Raw genomic sequence first — 14,690 nt, 5'->3', positions numbered from 1 at the left:
AACATTATGCCAAGGAAAACACACCTATCACAAAAGAACAAATACTGTCTGGCTCCATTTATATAAAAGGTCCAAAATAGGCAAATCCACAAAGACAGCAAGTAGATTAGTAATTGCCTAGCAGAGGGAAGAGTTGGGAGTGACTGCTAATGGGCACAGATTTTCTTTTTGGATTGATGAACATGAAGTATTAGTGGTGATAGTTGTGTAACCACATAAATATAGTACAAGCCACTAAACTTTTAAAGGGTATATGAATTATATTTTAATAAATTGTTGTTTTACAATTTATTTAAAAAGAATCAAATCCATTTAACTACAACTACTTTAGTGATTGTTTCCCTAAAACATTACATACTCTCCTCTTCTGTTAAAAAAGATAATCCAAAACTCTGCTTTCTGAATACTGGATACTCCAGGTCCTAACTGCGAAACCTCAATTCCTAACCACTGTCAATTCAGGTAGTTCCATGCTGTAGAGGCCCTCAGCCCTCACACAGGACCTCCAAACCTGTTCTTGCACAGGCTTCCCATTTTCTATAATTCCTTCTACATGAGAAATCACAGGAAAAGAGACCAGAGGAAGGAGGCCGGCTGAAGGTGCACTGACAGGGTACAGAGGCGGCCGAAGGCCTTTGCAGAGGCTGCTCCTCGGTTCCCCCATCATGCTCACAGGGAGGGCAATGTCTCCCTTTCTTCTTAACCTTTTAAGCTTACTGGTCCACAACCAGGAGAAAGGGGAGCTCACCTGAAATGTGAGCCCTCACATGATACTGACATTCCCTTTCACTGCCTATTCGGAGAACCCCGCAGGGCACAGACTGCACTGATGGTGGCATTCCTGCTCTGCAACCATTCAAAGCACAAGCTATGGGACAGTTCTGACACCCTTTGCTGATGTATTCTACACACACTCAAGCTGACTGACTGAGGATGCTTGGCCTCCTATCTATAGCTACAATGAACATTTTTCTCTGCAAAAAGTTTAATCACTATAGCAACTAAACACAAGAAAGCCACTTAGAAGTCAATATCCTTTCTTTTTTACTGCACGTCGAGGGAGATAGATGCAGTCTGAGGTGCCAGGCCCCCTACTATCAAACTCTTCTCACACAAAGTCCTCTCAGCCTAACTCCTAAATGATCAGCAGGCCACTAACCCTAACCAGCCCCATGGAAACAGAGCAACTTGCTGAAAGGAGTCAGTCCAATTCTGTCTTGAGTATTTTCATACTGGGCTCTCAAAGTGGAGTCAGATGATGGGAAGCAATGGAACTAGGAGCCATGACTGGGGCCATGGCAGGCTATACCTGCATGCAACTGAAGCAAGGAAATCAGAGGAGAAAGCCAATCTGCAAGGAGAAACGGGAGAGGAGAGAAAAAGGGCACAGCAGAAACAGGAGCCCTGGCATCCACAGATCTCTGCTTAGCCCAACACATCTCTAGAGAGGACAACCAGACACTCCAGTTCTGGCCAGTTCCCAGAATCTCCCACTGCACTTTAGTGTCTGTCCTGGAGGCTGAGACTTCTTAGCCTAGAACTGCCCCCCTTGACCTAACCTGAGTAGCTGGAATCCCTGCAATTCAAACTGTTCTAATTTAAAGTAAGGCATCAATACCAAACAATCTACTTTCCAAGTATCCACTATGAGCCTCAAACTTTTCTGAATGAGCCAGTCAATCCTCTTAACAATTATAAATACTACAAATACAAAAATCCCACCTAAAATATCACTTTCTGTATAAAAGAATCTCAGGGCCTGATTACCATCATATAGTGTGTGTGTGTGTGTGTGTGTGTGTGTGTGTGAGAGAGAGAGAGAGAGAGAGAGAGAGATTTTTGACAATTTACTTAAGAAACAATCTCCAACCTTGGGGTGATGAAAATACTGCCATATATTCATTCACTCTGAGAACTGTTTAGATACTTTGCTCATTAGATGTCTAATTCATTTGAAAATTACCCTTTCTTTAATGGTGGCAAAATATACCCAACATAAATTTTAGCCATTTTTGAGCATACAATTTAGTGGCAGTAAGTACTTTCACATGGTTGTACACCATCACCACTAACCATCTTTTATTTTTAAAAGCATTCTGAAAATCATGAGTTTTTTTCTCTTTATTGAGCAAATGGTTCTATCTGCTCCTTCATCAAATGACAAGGGCAAGAACCTCATCAGGGCAGTACTGGGTAGGTTGGTGAGCAAGGTAGCAAAGGCATCCATCACAACTTGGAGCAGCACCAAAACAGCTAAATCCATCCTCAGCTCCTCAGACAGAGGCAAAGAGACTAAAAATACTTGGAGACGACAGATCATAGAGCTGCCAAGAATATTTCTCCTAAGCAGAGAGGTCACCACTATCATATCTGCATCAGGAGGTCCTCACACAAGGAGCAATATGTCACAATAGAATATCAAACTCAGTACAGAAAGACTGATGCTTCTTTGCTCCCAGAATGTCTGCAATAAGTTTGTGGGCTTTAAATTTGGTCAAGTAATCTATAATCAATTTCTGGAGGAGCCCTAGGAAGAAAGACAAGTACTTCAAAGCTCCGAGTGCCCACTCACCACCTTTCAACTTGTTACAGCGTTCTTTTTAGCACAACAGCCTCCATCAATAAAACTAAATGAAGAAGAAACCTCCATCGAAGCTTTGTCAAAGTAAATGATTCGGCCAACACATTTTATGATGGCAGAAATAGAAAGGACAGGCAGGGAAGTTTATAACACCAGGAACTTTAACTTGCCTTCAGTATCTTTAAATATTGGGAAAAAAAACTTTCAAAGATGAATTATGTTCAAAGGCCCCCCAAACACCAGGCCTATCATTGCCCAGGGAGTATGTCCAAGCAAAGATCCTATATAATCAATTATAGTGGACCCTCAGCAACTCCCCAATACACATGACAGAAACAGTCTTTTATTTACTGAATTACTGGCAATCAATACATTTTAATAAGTAATATTAATCAAACCCAAAAAACACAACTAAATGAGTATAAACACTACCTTGAATGTAAAACACCTAAGATTAGCAAATATTTTTTAATCTGTAATCATCTATTATTTAAGTCTATTTCCCAAAACTATGAACCCTCATCTGTAACTGAATAAAGCCTTAAATCTACCATAGAGAATAACTAGGAAGACTGAACATTTTTGTTGCACATTTTCTATTAAAACTCCTAAAAATTTTTTACATTTCCTAAATACTCACAATATAGCAGGCAGAAGATGTAAAAAAAAAATTAGCCCTCTATGTACACTGGAAAGGAGGTACCTCAGTAGCAATAGTTCAAATTCCTCCTACACAGCTTGAAGCTACATATTTCTTCTTGATCTGGAGCAAGGACCTCAAAAAGAAAAGCAACAGCTACACAAAACAGCTGCATACCAGGAAACCAAGATGTGAAGGGAAGTTCCATAATCCAACCTCACCTTCTTATCATCTTAAGAAAGAACAGAATGACTTCAGAGATCATTTCTAAGACCACCCAACACATGAATCCCTCAAAATCATTATCAACTCATTCTACCACAGCTGAGGTCTAGGAAAGGCAAGACAAGGAGATGCTGGCCAAGAATGAAGAGCAATAAACTGAGCAGACCAATCTAGTAAGAACAAGAAGATGTAGAGTCTGAGAAGAGATAAGGCTCCTTTGCTCTCCTGGCCCATGGAAGTGACAACAAGGATGACTGCAGAAAACACACTGCTTAAAGGGTCCATAGTCCTGCTGGACTGCATTCCCAGCTACTGAAAGGAAAAAGCATTGGACACAATCAAAGTGAACTTGTTCTAAAAGCCCTGGGAAACCTAAACCCTCCATGGCCAGAAGACTTAACCTATTACTTGCCCATGGTATGACAATAATGACAATGCTAATCCCACAGCAGTGTTTCAAACATTGTGAAACCTGCCATCACAATCCACAACTGTCCAGAAATCCAACAGAGGTAATTTTGAAAACTAGAAAGTTTTTACACAGACCCTTCACCATTAAGTCTTTCTTTGATGTTACTTGCAAATAATTGTATTTATAGGGAAAAAATATTTATAATAGCAACACTAGTTCTTAGAGAAAATAACAAGTCATTTAAGTCTTCAAATGCACATCCACACGCTATTTGATTTCATTTTCTTTTTCCCAGTACATCTATTTAAAGAACAAAGCTAACACAGAGACCACTCATCCGTTACCCCTCAGACAACTTATTGAACCTAAAAAGCACAAAGCTCTAATTCTATTTAGGGATGGAGAGAGAGTATCTATGAGGTATCACTAGACTAATATGTATTAACAAGATCCTAGGTACAATCCCCAGCAAGGGGGGGAAGGAAGGATAAATGCATATCAATCCAAATGGACACAGTTTGAATCATCTACTACAACCATGAAATATAAGTGAACTAAAAGGTACTTCCTAAAAGTAATACATTGTATTTCTAAATATTCTTGACAATTAAATATACAGAAAGTCAGCAAACCCTCAAGAAAGCAGAGAAAATGAACTTTCTTACAGCTCACCATTCATCAACCCCAAGAGGCTTGAATGCCAGAGGCCAGAGGCCCAGCCTCCAACTTGGCCCTAAAGAGTTAATCTCCAAGTAAGATTTCTTCAAGAACTGTTCTCACACAGCACTAAATTACAAGCAGTGACCTCCCTGGAAGAGATGCTGGAGTCCACAACCACAGGAAATATAGTCTAGGGGAGATGAAATCAGACTCCAACACATGGGGTGCTACACCAGTTCTATAATAATAACAATAACATATGAAATATATGCATTAAATAATAGTTATTTAAAATATTTTAATTTCCTCCCAAAATCCAAATTCATTCCAAAAGTAATTTGAGTAGGACATAATTTAATCTCCAGGCCTAACCTCGGTGAAATAATGTATCTCCAGTTCAGCCAAATGATTGAATCAAAGTGTGAAATATGATATATCAAGAACTATGTAATGTTTTGAACAGCCAACAATAAAAAATTTAAAAAAAAAAAGAAATGCTACTTTATAACAAAGAAGCTACATATACCACACAGCACTCTGAACTTCCACCAAGAACAAAAATTTTTTATCAGTATGTTCACAACACAGTTCAATCCACAAAATCATGAGATAATTAAACTGACTGTTTTTAGATTTTAATCTGTTTGGCCAGGAACCTTATCCAAACTGCATTGATGCAAATCAGCATGAGCAACTACAGTGCTATTGAAAAAACTCCGGTGTCTTATCTTTTGTTTTACCTTTTACGGTTGATTTATGGGCTGACTGATGGTAAACTGATCTGTGCATGTGCCAGAAGTTAGCTCAGGAATACAAACCAAGAAAACAGGCTTAGAAGAATCCATGAATGAAAATGCTGACGTCATAGTTCAGTTCCCAGTAGAGCTGAGAGTAGTATGCAAAGAATCTGTGGATCTTTGGAGATGTTAAATCACCAAAGTCATTTAATAAAGGAGAAGAAATGGCCCTTTTCTGCTCAGAATGAGGGAAGGGGAAAGAGGAGAGAAAAACTGTATTAACAATCTTTTTCCTAGACCAGAAATGAAAAATACACAAACATATATGACACTAACTTCTAAACTGTAGAACTGTTTAATACCATTAATGTTAAAAGTAGCATTTTTTAAAAACAAAGTTACTGTGTCTCTAAATAAGTGGGACATAATTCCCATCCCAATTTTAAATCTTTCTCCCACTACACAGCCTTTTAAACAAGAGCACAGTAATACAGCTAGAGTAACAGACCACCTGACATCACCACACAACACTCACTGACTTGTATTCTGAATATGACAGTGGAATTCAAAGACAGAGGCAAGCTGCTGGAATTTTTATGTGAGGGAGGAAAAAAATGTTTTTATACGATGATGTAAGATAAACTTACAAAAAGATATTACAAAATTTTGATTTATTTAGAACTATTAAAAGTAGCTAGTGGTAGGGATTGTTCACATTTTTTCATCTCTTGGCAGAACTGAAAAATACAACTAGTAATACAAACTTCTGTAAACTTTAGACACAATTTACTAACATCCTTTTATTCAGAACACTTAAGTTACTGATTCCTAGATTCCTAATGTTTCCCAGGAAATTTAAGATTATTACATTCTTAGAAAATAACACTGACCCTCAGCTCCTTCGTAACCTTTCCAAAGCACAAAACTACAAGAACATTCTCTCTTCTCAACATTTGTACAGCTTAAAATAGCATTCACCCCAAATGGATTTTTTTTAATTTAAGCAATAAACAATTTTGCCAATAAACATTTTAAAAAGAAGATCTTATTAAGTTAAAATGCAAACATGCCAGTTTTATCTGTAAATCTAAAATGTTAAAAGAGATCATCTCACATTTCCACCACAAATATCTTTGATAGAACATCACTACCCCCTTGTGGATTTGCAATAAAAAAATCCTTATCTTGAATCTTTACTTTGCAAATGCTAAACTTACATCAAAGTTTACATTTTCTTCATTAAGAATGGCTTTTATTTCAATTGTTTCCTTAAAAGAGAGAAAAAAAAAAAGACATTTTAAAATAACCAATCCTATCAATCTATTTGTCTTCTAAATGCCCCATTTGGAAGAGCAGTCATTCTACAATATGCATGTGTCCATTTCAAAATAGTAACCACATCAACATTCCATTTTTTCTTAAGAGTATTTCAATTCACACTTCCAAATACCACTTTGAGATTATTTTTAATCATAAATAGGTAATTGTTTCACAACAGCATTTTTTTGCTTCCTATTTGATAATTTCATACTTCATACCAATTTCTTATTATCACCCCCAAAGGATTTGATATCCAAGTGCCTAGAAAACCAGTGAGGCATACACATACCCAGAAATGACTGTTCAGAAAAGGATTAAAAACAAAGTCTAAATTTTTAAGAGAGAAATTCTTCATTGTATTAATATACCTTCCGAAATAACAACTGGCAATCTAAATCAACTTTGATGGCTTGATGAAGAAAAAAAGATAATTCCTGTTTTTTCAAGAATTTATATCAAGAATAAGCAAAGTCTTTTTTTTTTTAAATTGTTGAAAAGAGATGTATCCACACATCATTCTAATATAACACACAGATACATCCTGTTGGATGTAAAAAAAACAGAATTACATATCTGGATTATCCCTCTTTACAAACCCTAAATTTAGTTGAAAATGTAAATCATTATTGCAATAATGACTAGACTGCACAGAGAAGTCAGTCACAGGCTATACTATCACCACTGGAAATCAGCTCTCCACTCTCTCACCAATATTGAACACAAAAGTAGGGATAATAAGTTACCACTATTTATTCCAATGGGTTAGTGGGAATAATGGGGGAAACTAACACACTTTGCAGGTTTTACCTTGTAGTAACTGATAAAGAAAAATGGAAGAGATACTGCATGGACTACTGAATGAATGAATGCTGAGTGTCCTAAAAGGCTTTTCGCATGTCAACCCCACTAGACTACATATCCAAAAGTCATACACCTGTCCAAAACTAGCAACTGAAGTGGAGAGCAGGAGCAATCAGAGATGGCCTTCGGGGTGTTGTGCTTTTGTTCAGGATTTTGTTGCTATGGTTGTTGTTTTGTTTTGTTGGCATTTGTTTCTTTGTTTGCTTGGAGAGAACATGGGAAGGTATTTTATTTTAGATGGCATGAGGAAGTGAGGTAAGAGGTAAGAGCAATACCACTTAGTCTCCATGTTTAAAACTGTGAAGAACTCAGTCCCAAGCGTTCTTCAAAGGCATGTGACTCTGTGCATAAAACTATACTGCAGAAAGCAAAGTGATAATACAGCTAGCACATCTCCCTCAAAGTTACCCCCCTGCTAACTGGATCAGGAAGGGATACGGTTCATGTCTTGAGGGGCCTGGATAGACTGGACCAAAAAAAAAGAGCAAAGAAGTCATGTATAAGAGAACATGCTATTATATAAAGAATAAGCAAAACACTGGGTGAATGCAGAAGAGTCATCACAAACTATCTCTAGTCCTTCTACCTTATGCTTTTCAATCAGCTCAAAGTAAATAAACAAAACTCTTAAAAAAAAAAAAAAAAAGTAAAAGGGTAAGAGAGACACCTGATACTTGACCTCTCTTTGCAGTGGCAAATATAATATTTAAGTCCAGGATAGTGAAGTTAAAAAAAAAGAGATCAGGAAACATTACCAATCTTTACACAAGTAGGCCTGTGACCTTCAACAAGCCATGGTTTTCAAAGCAGAAAGATGTCCTACAACCTAAAAATTATATAGCCATACTGATAGCAAAGGGGGGGGGGGGGGGCTTTACTTTGTCCCACCATATTAAAAATCAGGGACTGCTAACCATTGTCAATATATATAGAAATAGACTTTCCTTACAAATACATGACCAATATCACAGGGTGGCAAGTAGCTTCTAATGACTGAATGGTAATGAGTTTGGTTAAAGGACTGATGGATACATCCATAGATGCACCAAACAAAAGGTTCTGATAGTGTCTGATCAACCTATATCCTGAACCAGATTGGGTATTCAAAAAAAAAGAAAGGTCATACTACATTCTGGAAAACAGAGCAATGGCCATATACTCTCTACTCAAATTATACAGCCAAGAAGTAGGACAAGAAACACTTCTGAGTCTCACCCTCAAACACATGGAAGACTAAAGACAATAACAGCATAGGCAAAGTAACACTGGAAAGGACCCCATTTTCTTATAAACAAAGGCTCCAAAGACATAGTATATGTGTTGGCTGTACCCAAAGAAATGTACTGATATCAAGCCAAAGAGAAAGAGAAAAAGCTGACTGAATAGAGAAACGAACAAATTTACAAAATCCTACATGTAGAGGCCCAGAAGCCTTGAAGGGCTCAGTGTTTCACCTCAGATGATTTCCAGTTACAAATACCACTGTCATCCCTTGCTGGAACTTAAATTCCATGCCATCTACCTATCTTAGGGAGATAAGAAGGAACCATGCTTTGTCTACAGGACAAAGGGGATGGAAAGCAGCCCCTTTACACTAAAAGACAGAAAGGCTATAAATGAAATATATCTACAAGTGCTTTCTATAACAATAACAATAACGGCAGTAGAGAAACCTGCTTATGCAAGGAAGAGGAAAAGGAAAGACTAAAGACGAGAAACAGAGAAAATGGAAAGACTTTAAAGAAGAGAAAGAGAGGTAGGATTTAATTAATCTAAAACATCCCAAAAGGGCAAGCTAAGTGATTCTAGAAGATATAGAACACTGTAGGAAATGATCTGTATAATGGAAACACAAAAGAAGCACACATCCCTGTCACCACAAGAACATTCACTCACACATTCACATCAACAGAGGACACTGCCAACCACATACCACAACCCTAACAATCCTACACAATAGTTTTCACAGTAGTGAAATCCTAGCAAAACTGGCTTCTAAAATATATTATAGAAGGAGGTAATCTCATTTAAAGGAGGAAAAAAAAACCACACTCCAGATTAATTTTTATTACGATTATCATCACCATTAATATCTAATCTGCACCCAAGAAGAATCCACTGCTACTCACAAAAAACAAACAAAAAAATACAAATAACAGTATATCAAAAAGCATAAAGAATAAAAAGTCACATAATAAACAAAAGCAGTGATAATGGTATCAGATATCTAATCTAAGAATGGTCATCACAATTAGGCATTAAATTTAGATATAACACTTTCTGGCAGCAAAAATTTAACAGCAGCTCATGTTATAGTTATCATATATTATACTGTAATATAAACCAGACCAGTTAATCAGAAGAGAAAAATGCTTTTCTAACACTTCCTTATATGAAGCATATATTTGATTTTATATTCTATATAATATCTAACACAACGCTGCTGTTCAAATGCTTAATAAACATCCCAACCAATCATATACCTAAATGACCTGAAAGTTATGTCTAGACAATCAGATTAAGGTTGACTTTACTTTTCTCTCTCTCCTTCTCTATCTCACACACACCCACAGCCTAGAGGAAAGCTGTTCAATGCCTCTCCCAGTACATCCTCCACCCTCTTCTCCACCCCCACTCCTGCAGGGAGGAGGGAGAAAGCTCAACAGGATAGTACACTATTAGAGTATATTTTTGTAAGATTACAATCCAAAAAATTAAAATTCAGACAAAAATTGTACAAGACTTTATTAAAGACAAGTACAAGATACACTGAAATGTCATTCATACTAAAAGACTAACAAGATTCAATATGGTCTCACTTAAAGTCACATAACCCCCACAGAGCTTTACACATAGTAGATGCCCAGTAAAGAGCTCCTGAGTACATGACTGCAATAATGGATTATGGGTATAAAAACAGCTTCTCCCCAAAAGGGCATATTCAAAGGCACCACAAGAGAGGCAAGTGGCACAACTAAAGAAGGAAAATAAGAGAACATGAGAATCACCTTCTACTGCTTTCTCCATAAGAAGTCAGAAAGAAGTACAACTGCACACAAAGGGGTATTCCTCAAACTCTAAGAAATGAGAAATGATGAATGGCCCAAAGTAAAGAAAACGGTGGAAAGAAATGTTAAGCCACAGAAGGGCTATCTCACCATCAGTCAAAAAGAATTCCAAACCCACCCACTCACAGAGACTACACTAGCATAAACAAAGATCTAAACCAATGTTTCCTGACTCTAAGAATGGGCTTTTTTAGGGGGGAAGTCTATCATAGCCAGAGCCTAAAAACTAAAGAAACAGAAAATGTGGCTGAGCAGGATGTATAAAGATGTCTCTAAAAGCAATTAAGAACAACAATGCTACACTTTGAACAGGAAAAGCTGACCCAATCTGACCTTGAGGAAAGGCTGCCCTGTACATGTCAACATTCTGAATACACTGAAAAATGAGACAGAACAACCCAATGTTTCCCAGAAGCAGGGTAAGACAGGTCTTCAAGAAGACAAGGGAGAAGCAGCCACCGAAACTTGTCCCAAAATCTGGGAGATAAGAGGAGAAAGACTGATGTTCAAGCAGAAAACCAAACAGAAAAAAGGAAAGTGGTTAAGAGAACCCATGAAGGCTGGTTATCTGCAAAAGAGCACCTTGCACTGGGGGAGTAGGAGGAAAAAGCCATTTCCAATCATCTATGAAGCCCAGTGACACAGAAAACACAACTGTACTCAACTCAAGGTTGAGAACCCAACTTTAGACAGTAATATCCAGCACATTCCTGACTAACATCCACCACTCTGCCTTCCACTGTCCCAGGAGGGAGCTCCTTGTTCCACAGCGAAGACTCCCAAAGGCAGGCAGTGGCCTAAAGAAGGGCAGGAAAGAGCTAGCATGGGAAATGAGATAACTCTTCTGGGTTTACGCCAACATACACAGCAGGTATTTGACTTGATTTTTCTAAGACTAACATTACCCCTAAAATACACAACTCGATCAAGCTGATTACAGATACAGACAAAACAGCTTAAAAACTAAAAGAAACTCAAAAAGAAAAGCAAAAAGGAGGTCAAAAGCTCTTTCTGCCAAAGGTTATCATACTCAATGGACAGCTCAATATTAACTGAATGGCAAAATCCAGCAGTCCAAACCCAGTGCTATCCAAACTTCTAAGTGGTTATATCTTCTTACTCAGGAAATCGAGGTTGAGTCTCCTTGCTAGAAAAGTGCTCCAAGGTCCAATTCTCACAGCCCAACAAGCCCACTGAGGAGAGTAAGTCTCCACACTAAGCCTGTCAAAAACACAGACTTTAATTCAGAGTGACAGCAGGGAAGGAGGGGTGAAGACCAGGAGGTAAAACTCTAACCAGAGCCCAGCCCACAGGGCTCTCACCATTCCCCTTCCCCAGAGGAGAGGGGGAAAAAAAAAAACACCTCAGGAATAATCTTCCTACCCTCTCAGGAAGTGGCAAGGGCCTTTCCAAATGTACCTTTTCCTAATTTAACAGCCTCTCTCCTTATTAAATGGCCAAAATCCAGCAGGAATGTGTTTATGTGGCCTTTCCTTCCTAGTTCTGTCACAGAGAAACAGATTCTTCTCACCCATTTCCTATCATTTGCCCAAAACACAGGAAACCTCCTTCCCCTACACTGCAATAAAGAAATAAATATAAGAACTTTTCACCCCATGAAGAAAAAGCAAAGAATACTGCCCCTAAATTCAGAATGCTCATCCACAAGCACTCTACGTTTCACATAAGCAGGGACATGGTGAACATTCAGGATGTCATTCTGCTTATTCAGTACAGTGCAAATGACAAATAAAAGAGTGGTGAAAACTGGCCATTTATCAGTGATTCTTCTTCTGATTCTCCTAAGCCTGAACAGTTACCAACAAAAGTAATATATATTTATATTCTTGCATGTAACAGTCCCCTCACACACCCAAAGTATAGAGCTAGTCACCTAATCCTTCTAACTTTTTCTCTGTATATGTAAAGAATATTATTTTATCTTTGCATACAGACCTATATGTATATATGTCAACAAATAAGTACAGCATCAAGATGATCTGTTTCACCAAAGAGAACCAGAGCAGCAGAAAATAGAAAGCATTCAAATTTCCCATTTGCCTAAAAGATACAAAATCCAAAGAAATGTTTGGATCCCACAAGAGACACTACCAGGGCCAAAGGAAGGTTCTAGTACAACAAGAAGCACACAAGCTACCTCTTCCCGAATGGCACGTGGGCGACATGGGTGTCTACACTCCCTATTCTGGATGGAAAGGCATATGGCTTCTCCTTACCCAGCCAACATGAATACAATTTGAGAAAATTAGAAAAAGTCAAGGTAACAGGCTCACTAAATATGGCTGACTAGGAAACAGAAGCCATAAGGAGGATATGAGTCCTCTCAAAAGAGAAATTGGAAAGTTTATTTCCAGGGTAGGTTCAAAGACACTTGAGTGTGGGACGTTCAAAGTCTGGTTCCTATTGCACAGAAGACAGTAATCAGAACACCAAAAGCCAAGGGCACACGACTCTTCTCCCAGTGGGATAGTGTCAACTGGTGAAGGTTGCCCCCTCTGAAGATGCAAGAATCAACTAGAAGCAAAAATTACACCTTTGTTTTCCTCCGACATGGGAGTAATTGTTGTGGCCCCTTTTTACTCAAGTGCTAGGCACAACAGAAGCCCTGTCCTACATCTCATTAGGGCACCCACCCTCAAGACTGGGAACTCCAAGGAGAAAGAAGACGTCAAGGTACATAGACAACTGGAGAAAGGAGCACTGACCATCCAGTTTTCTACCTAAGAAAAAGAGGGCAATTCAAAGGGTATTCAGGGAATGAGCTCACCCTAACCCAGGAAAGTGTGCGGAGAGTGCACACAATCTGAAGAAGTGTCTGCTCTCCCATTTAGAAATGACTTCAGAGCTGCACAGGCCCCCAGGATCACTGGGCGAGGAAAGAACAGCGGTGGCCCGAGTCCCCGAGTCCTGGCAAAAAGGGTCAACAGACAGAGTGCAGAGGCCCCAAAAGGTTCCATGGAAGGGAGAGGCTCAGACGGACCCCTATGCCAAGCGACGATCGGGGTCACCGAAGGTAAAGGGCAAGGGAGTGTGGAGAGCCTCACTAGCCACCGAAACCGAGACCCCACCCTCCAGGCTGCGAGGGTGCAAGGGCAAGAGTAGGATGTGCAGGGCGGTGAGGGGCGGGGATGCTGCGCAGGCCCCCTTCCCTCCCCGAGAGGCGAAGGGGGAGGGGTCACACGAGGCCCTCGGCCGAGGCACGCTCAGCTGGAGAGGGTCCCCCTGGCGGGGACCGGCGCGGGGACCCCCGCCTGCCGGGGAGGCGTCGGGGAGCCGGCGGAGGCTGCCAGAGTACGTCCGGCCCTGCCCGCCGCCGGGAGCAGGCGGCCCGCGAGGGCTGAGCGCCGCCGCTGCCGCCCGACGGGGACCAGCCCGAGCGGCCCGGCCGGGGCCAGGGGCCCGAGGCGGATAAACTTTCCGCCCCGCGGCCCCCACCCCGGGCCCGCCGCGAGGGGCGCGGGCGCCGCGAGCTCGCGAGCGGCAGGGATGCCCGGTCCGGGTGGGGGAGGCGCCGGCCCTCCGCGGCTCCTCCTCCTCGCTGGGCCCGGCCCCCGCCCCGCGCGCCCCCCGCCCCCCCCGGCCCAGCCCGCCCCCGGGGGTGGGGTGCGGGGCGCCGCGCTCCGTCGCCCCGCGAGTCACCTCAGGACTCGGCCGCGCTCCGCCCCCCCCAACCCCGCCGGCCCCCTCCCCGGCCGGGGCGCCCGCCCGCCGCGCCCCCGCGCTCCCGCCCGGCGCCGCCGATGCCCGGGATGTCCGGCGGGGCCGCGTCCCGCCGCCCGCCGAGCCGCCCCCCGGGCCCTCGCGCTCCGGCTCTTACCTTCCGGCTTGTTTTCGGCAGCCATTTCCCCTCCGCGCGCCACATCCTCCTCCTCCTCGCGACCGGGACCCCGAGCGCGCGCCTCGTACCGCCGCCGCCGCCGGCCCAGCCACCCCGCCGCCGCCGCGCACCCGCCCTGGCCCCGCCCCGCGGCCCACGCACAGCGCCCATTGGACCGTGGGACTGCCACTCATTGCTCCCGCAGCCAATCACCCCGCACCAGGGGTCTCACTACTCTCCGGGAGGAGCGTCCTATCCATCTGACCCATTGGCTGGTCACCACCCCACGGACTAATCGTATTGGTCAAGAACCAACGCCCCCTCCCCACCCACTCCCAGGAAAGCCCG

At 41.6% G+C, this 14,690-nt stretch overlaps 1 protein-coding gene across 12 annotated transcripts in view; it reads right to left on the bottom strand.

Moving 5' to 3' along the window:
- The window catches only part of Camta1 (calmodulin binding transcription activator 1), a 764,822-nt gene extending 750,371 nt beyond the window's left edge, over positions 1-14,451 (bottom strand). For all 12 annotated transcript variants that reach the window (XR_011708728.1, XR_003584460.2, XR_003584461.2 and 9 more), the window contains exon 1: positions 14,343-14,451. Coding sequence is in view for 2 of the 12 variants with exons in the window: in XM_027947479.3 (XP_027803280.2) it covers positions 14,343-14,387 (45 nt within the window). In the remaining 10 variants the exon portion in view is untranslated. The remainder of the gene's footprint in view (positions 1-14,342) is intronic.
- Between the last annotated feature and the right edge of the window lie 239 nt (positions 14,452-14,690).

The sequence above is a fragment of the Marmota flaviventris genome, chromosome 10 (assembly GCF_047511675.1).
Source record: "Marmota flaviventris isolate mMarFla1 chromosome 10, mMarFla1.hap1, whole genome shotgun sequence".
Taxonomy (NCBI): domain Eukaryota; kingdom Metazoa; phylum Chordata; class Mammalia; order Rodentia; family Sciuridae; genus Marmota; species Marmota flaviventris.
The sequence above is the reverse complement of the archived record's forward strand: the minus strand, read 5'-3'. Positions and strand labels throughout refer to the sequence as shown.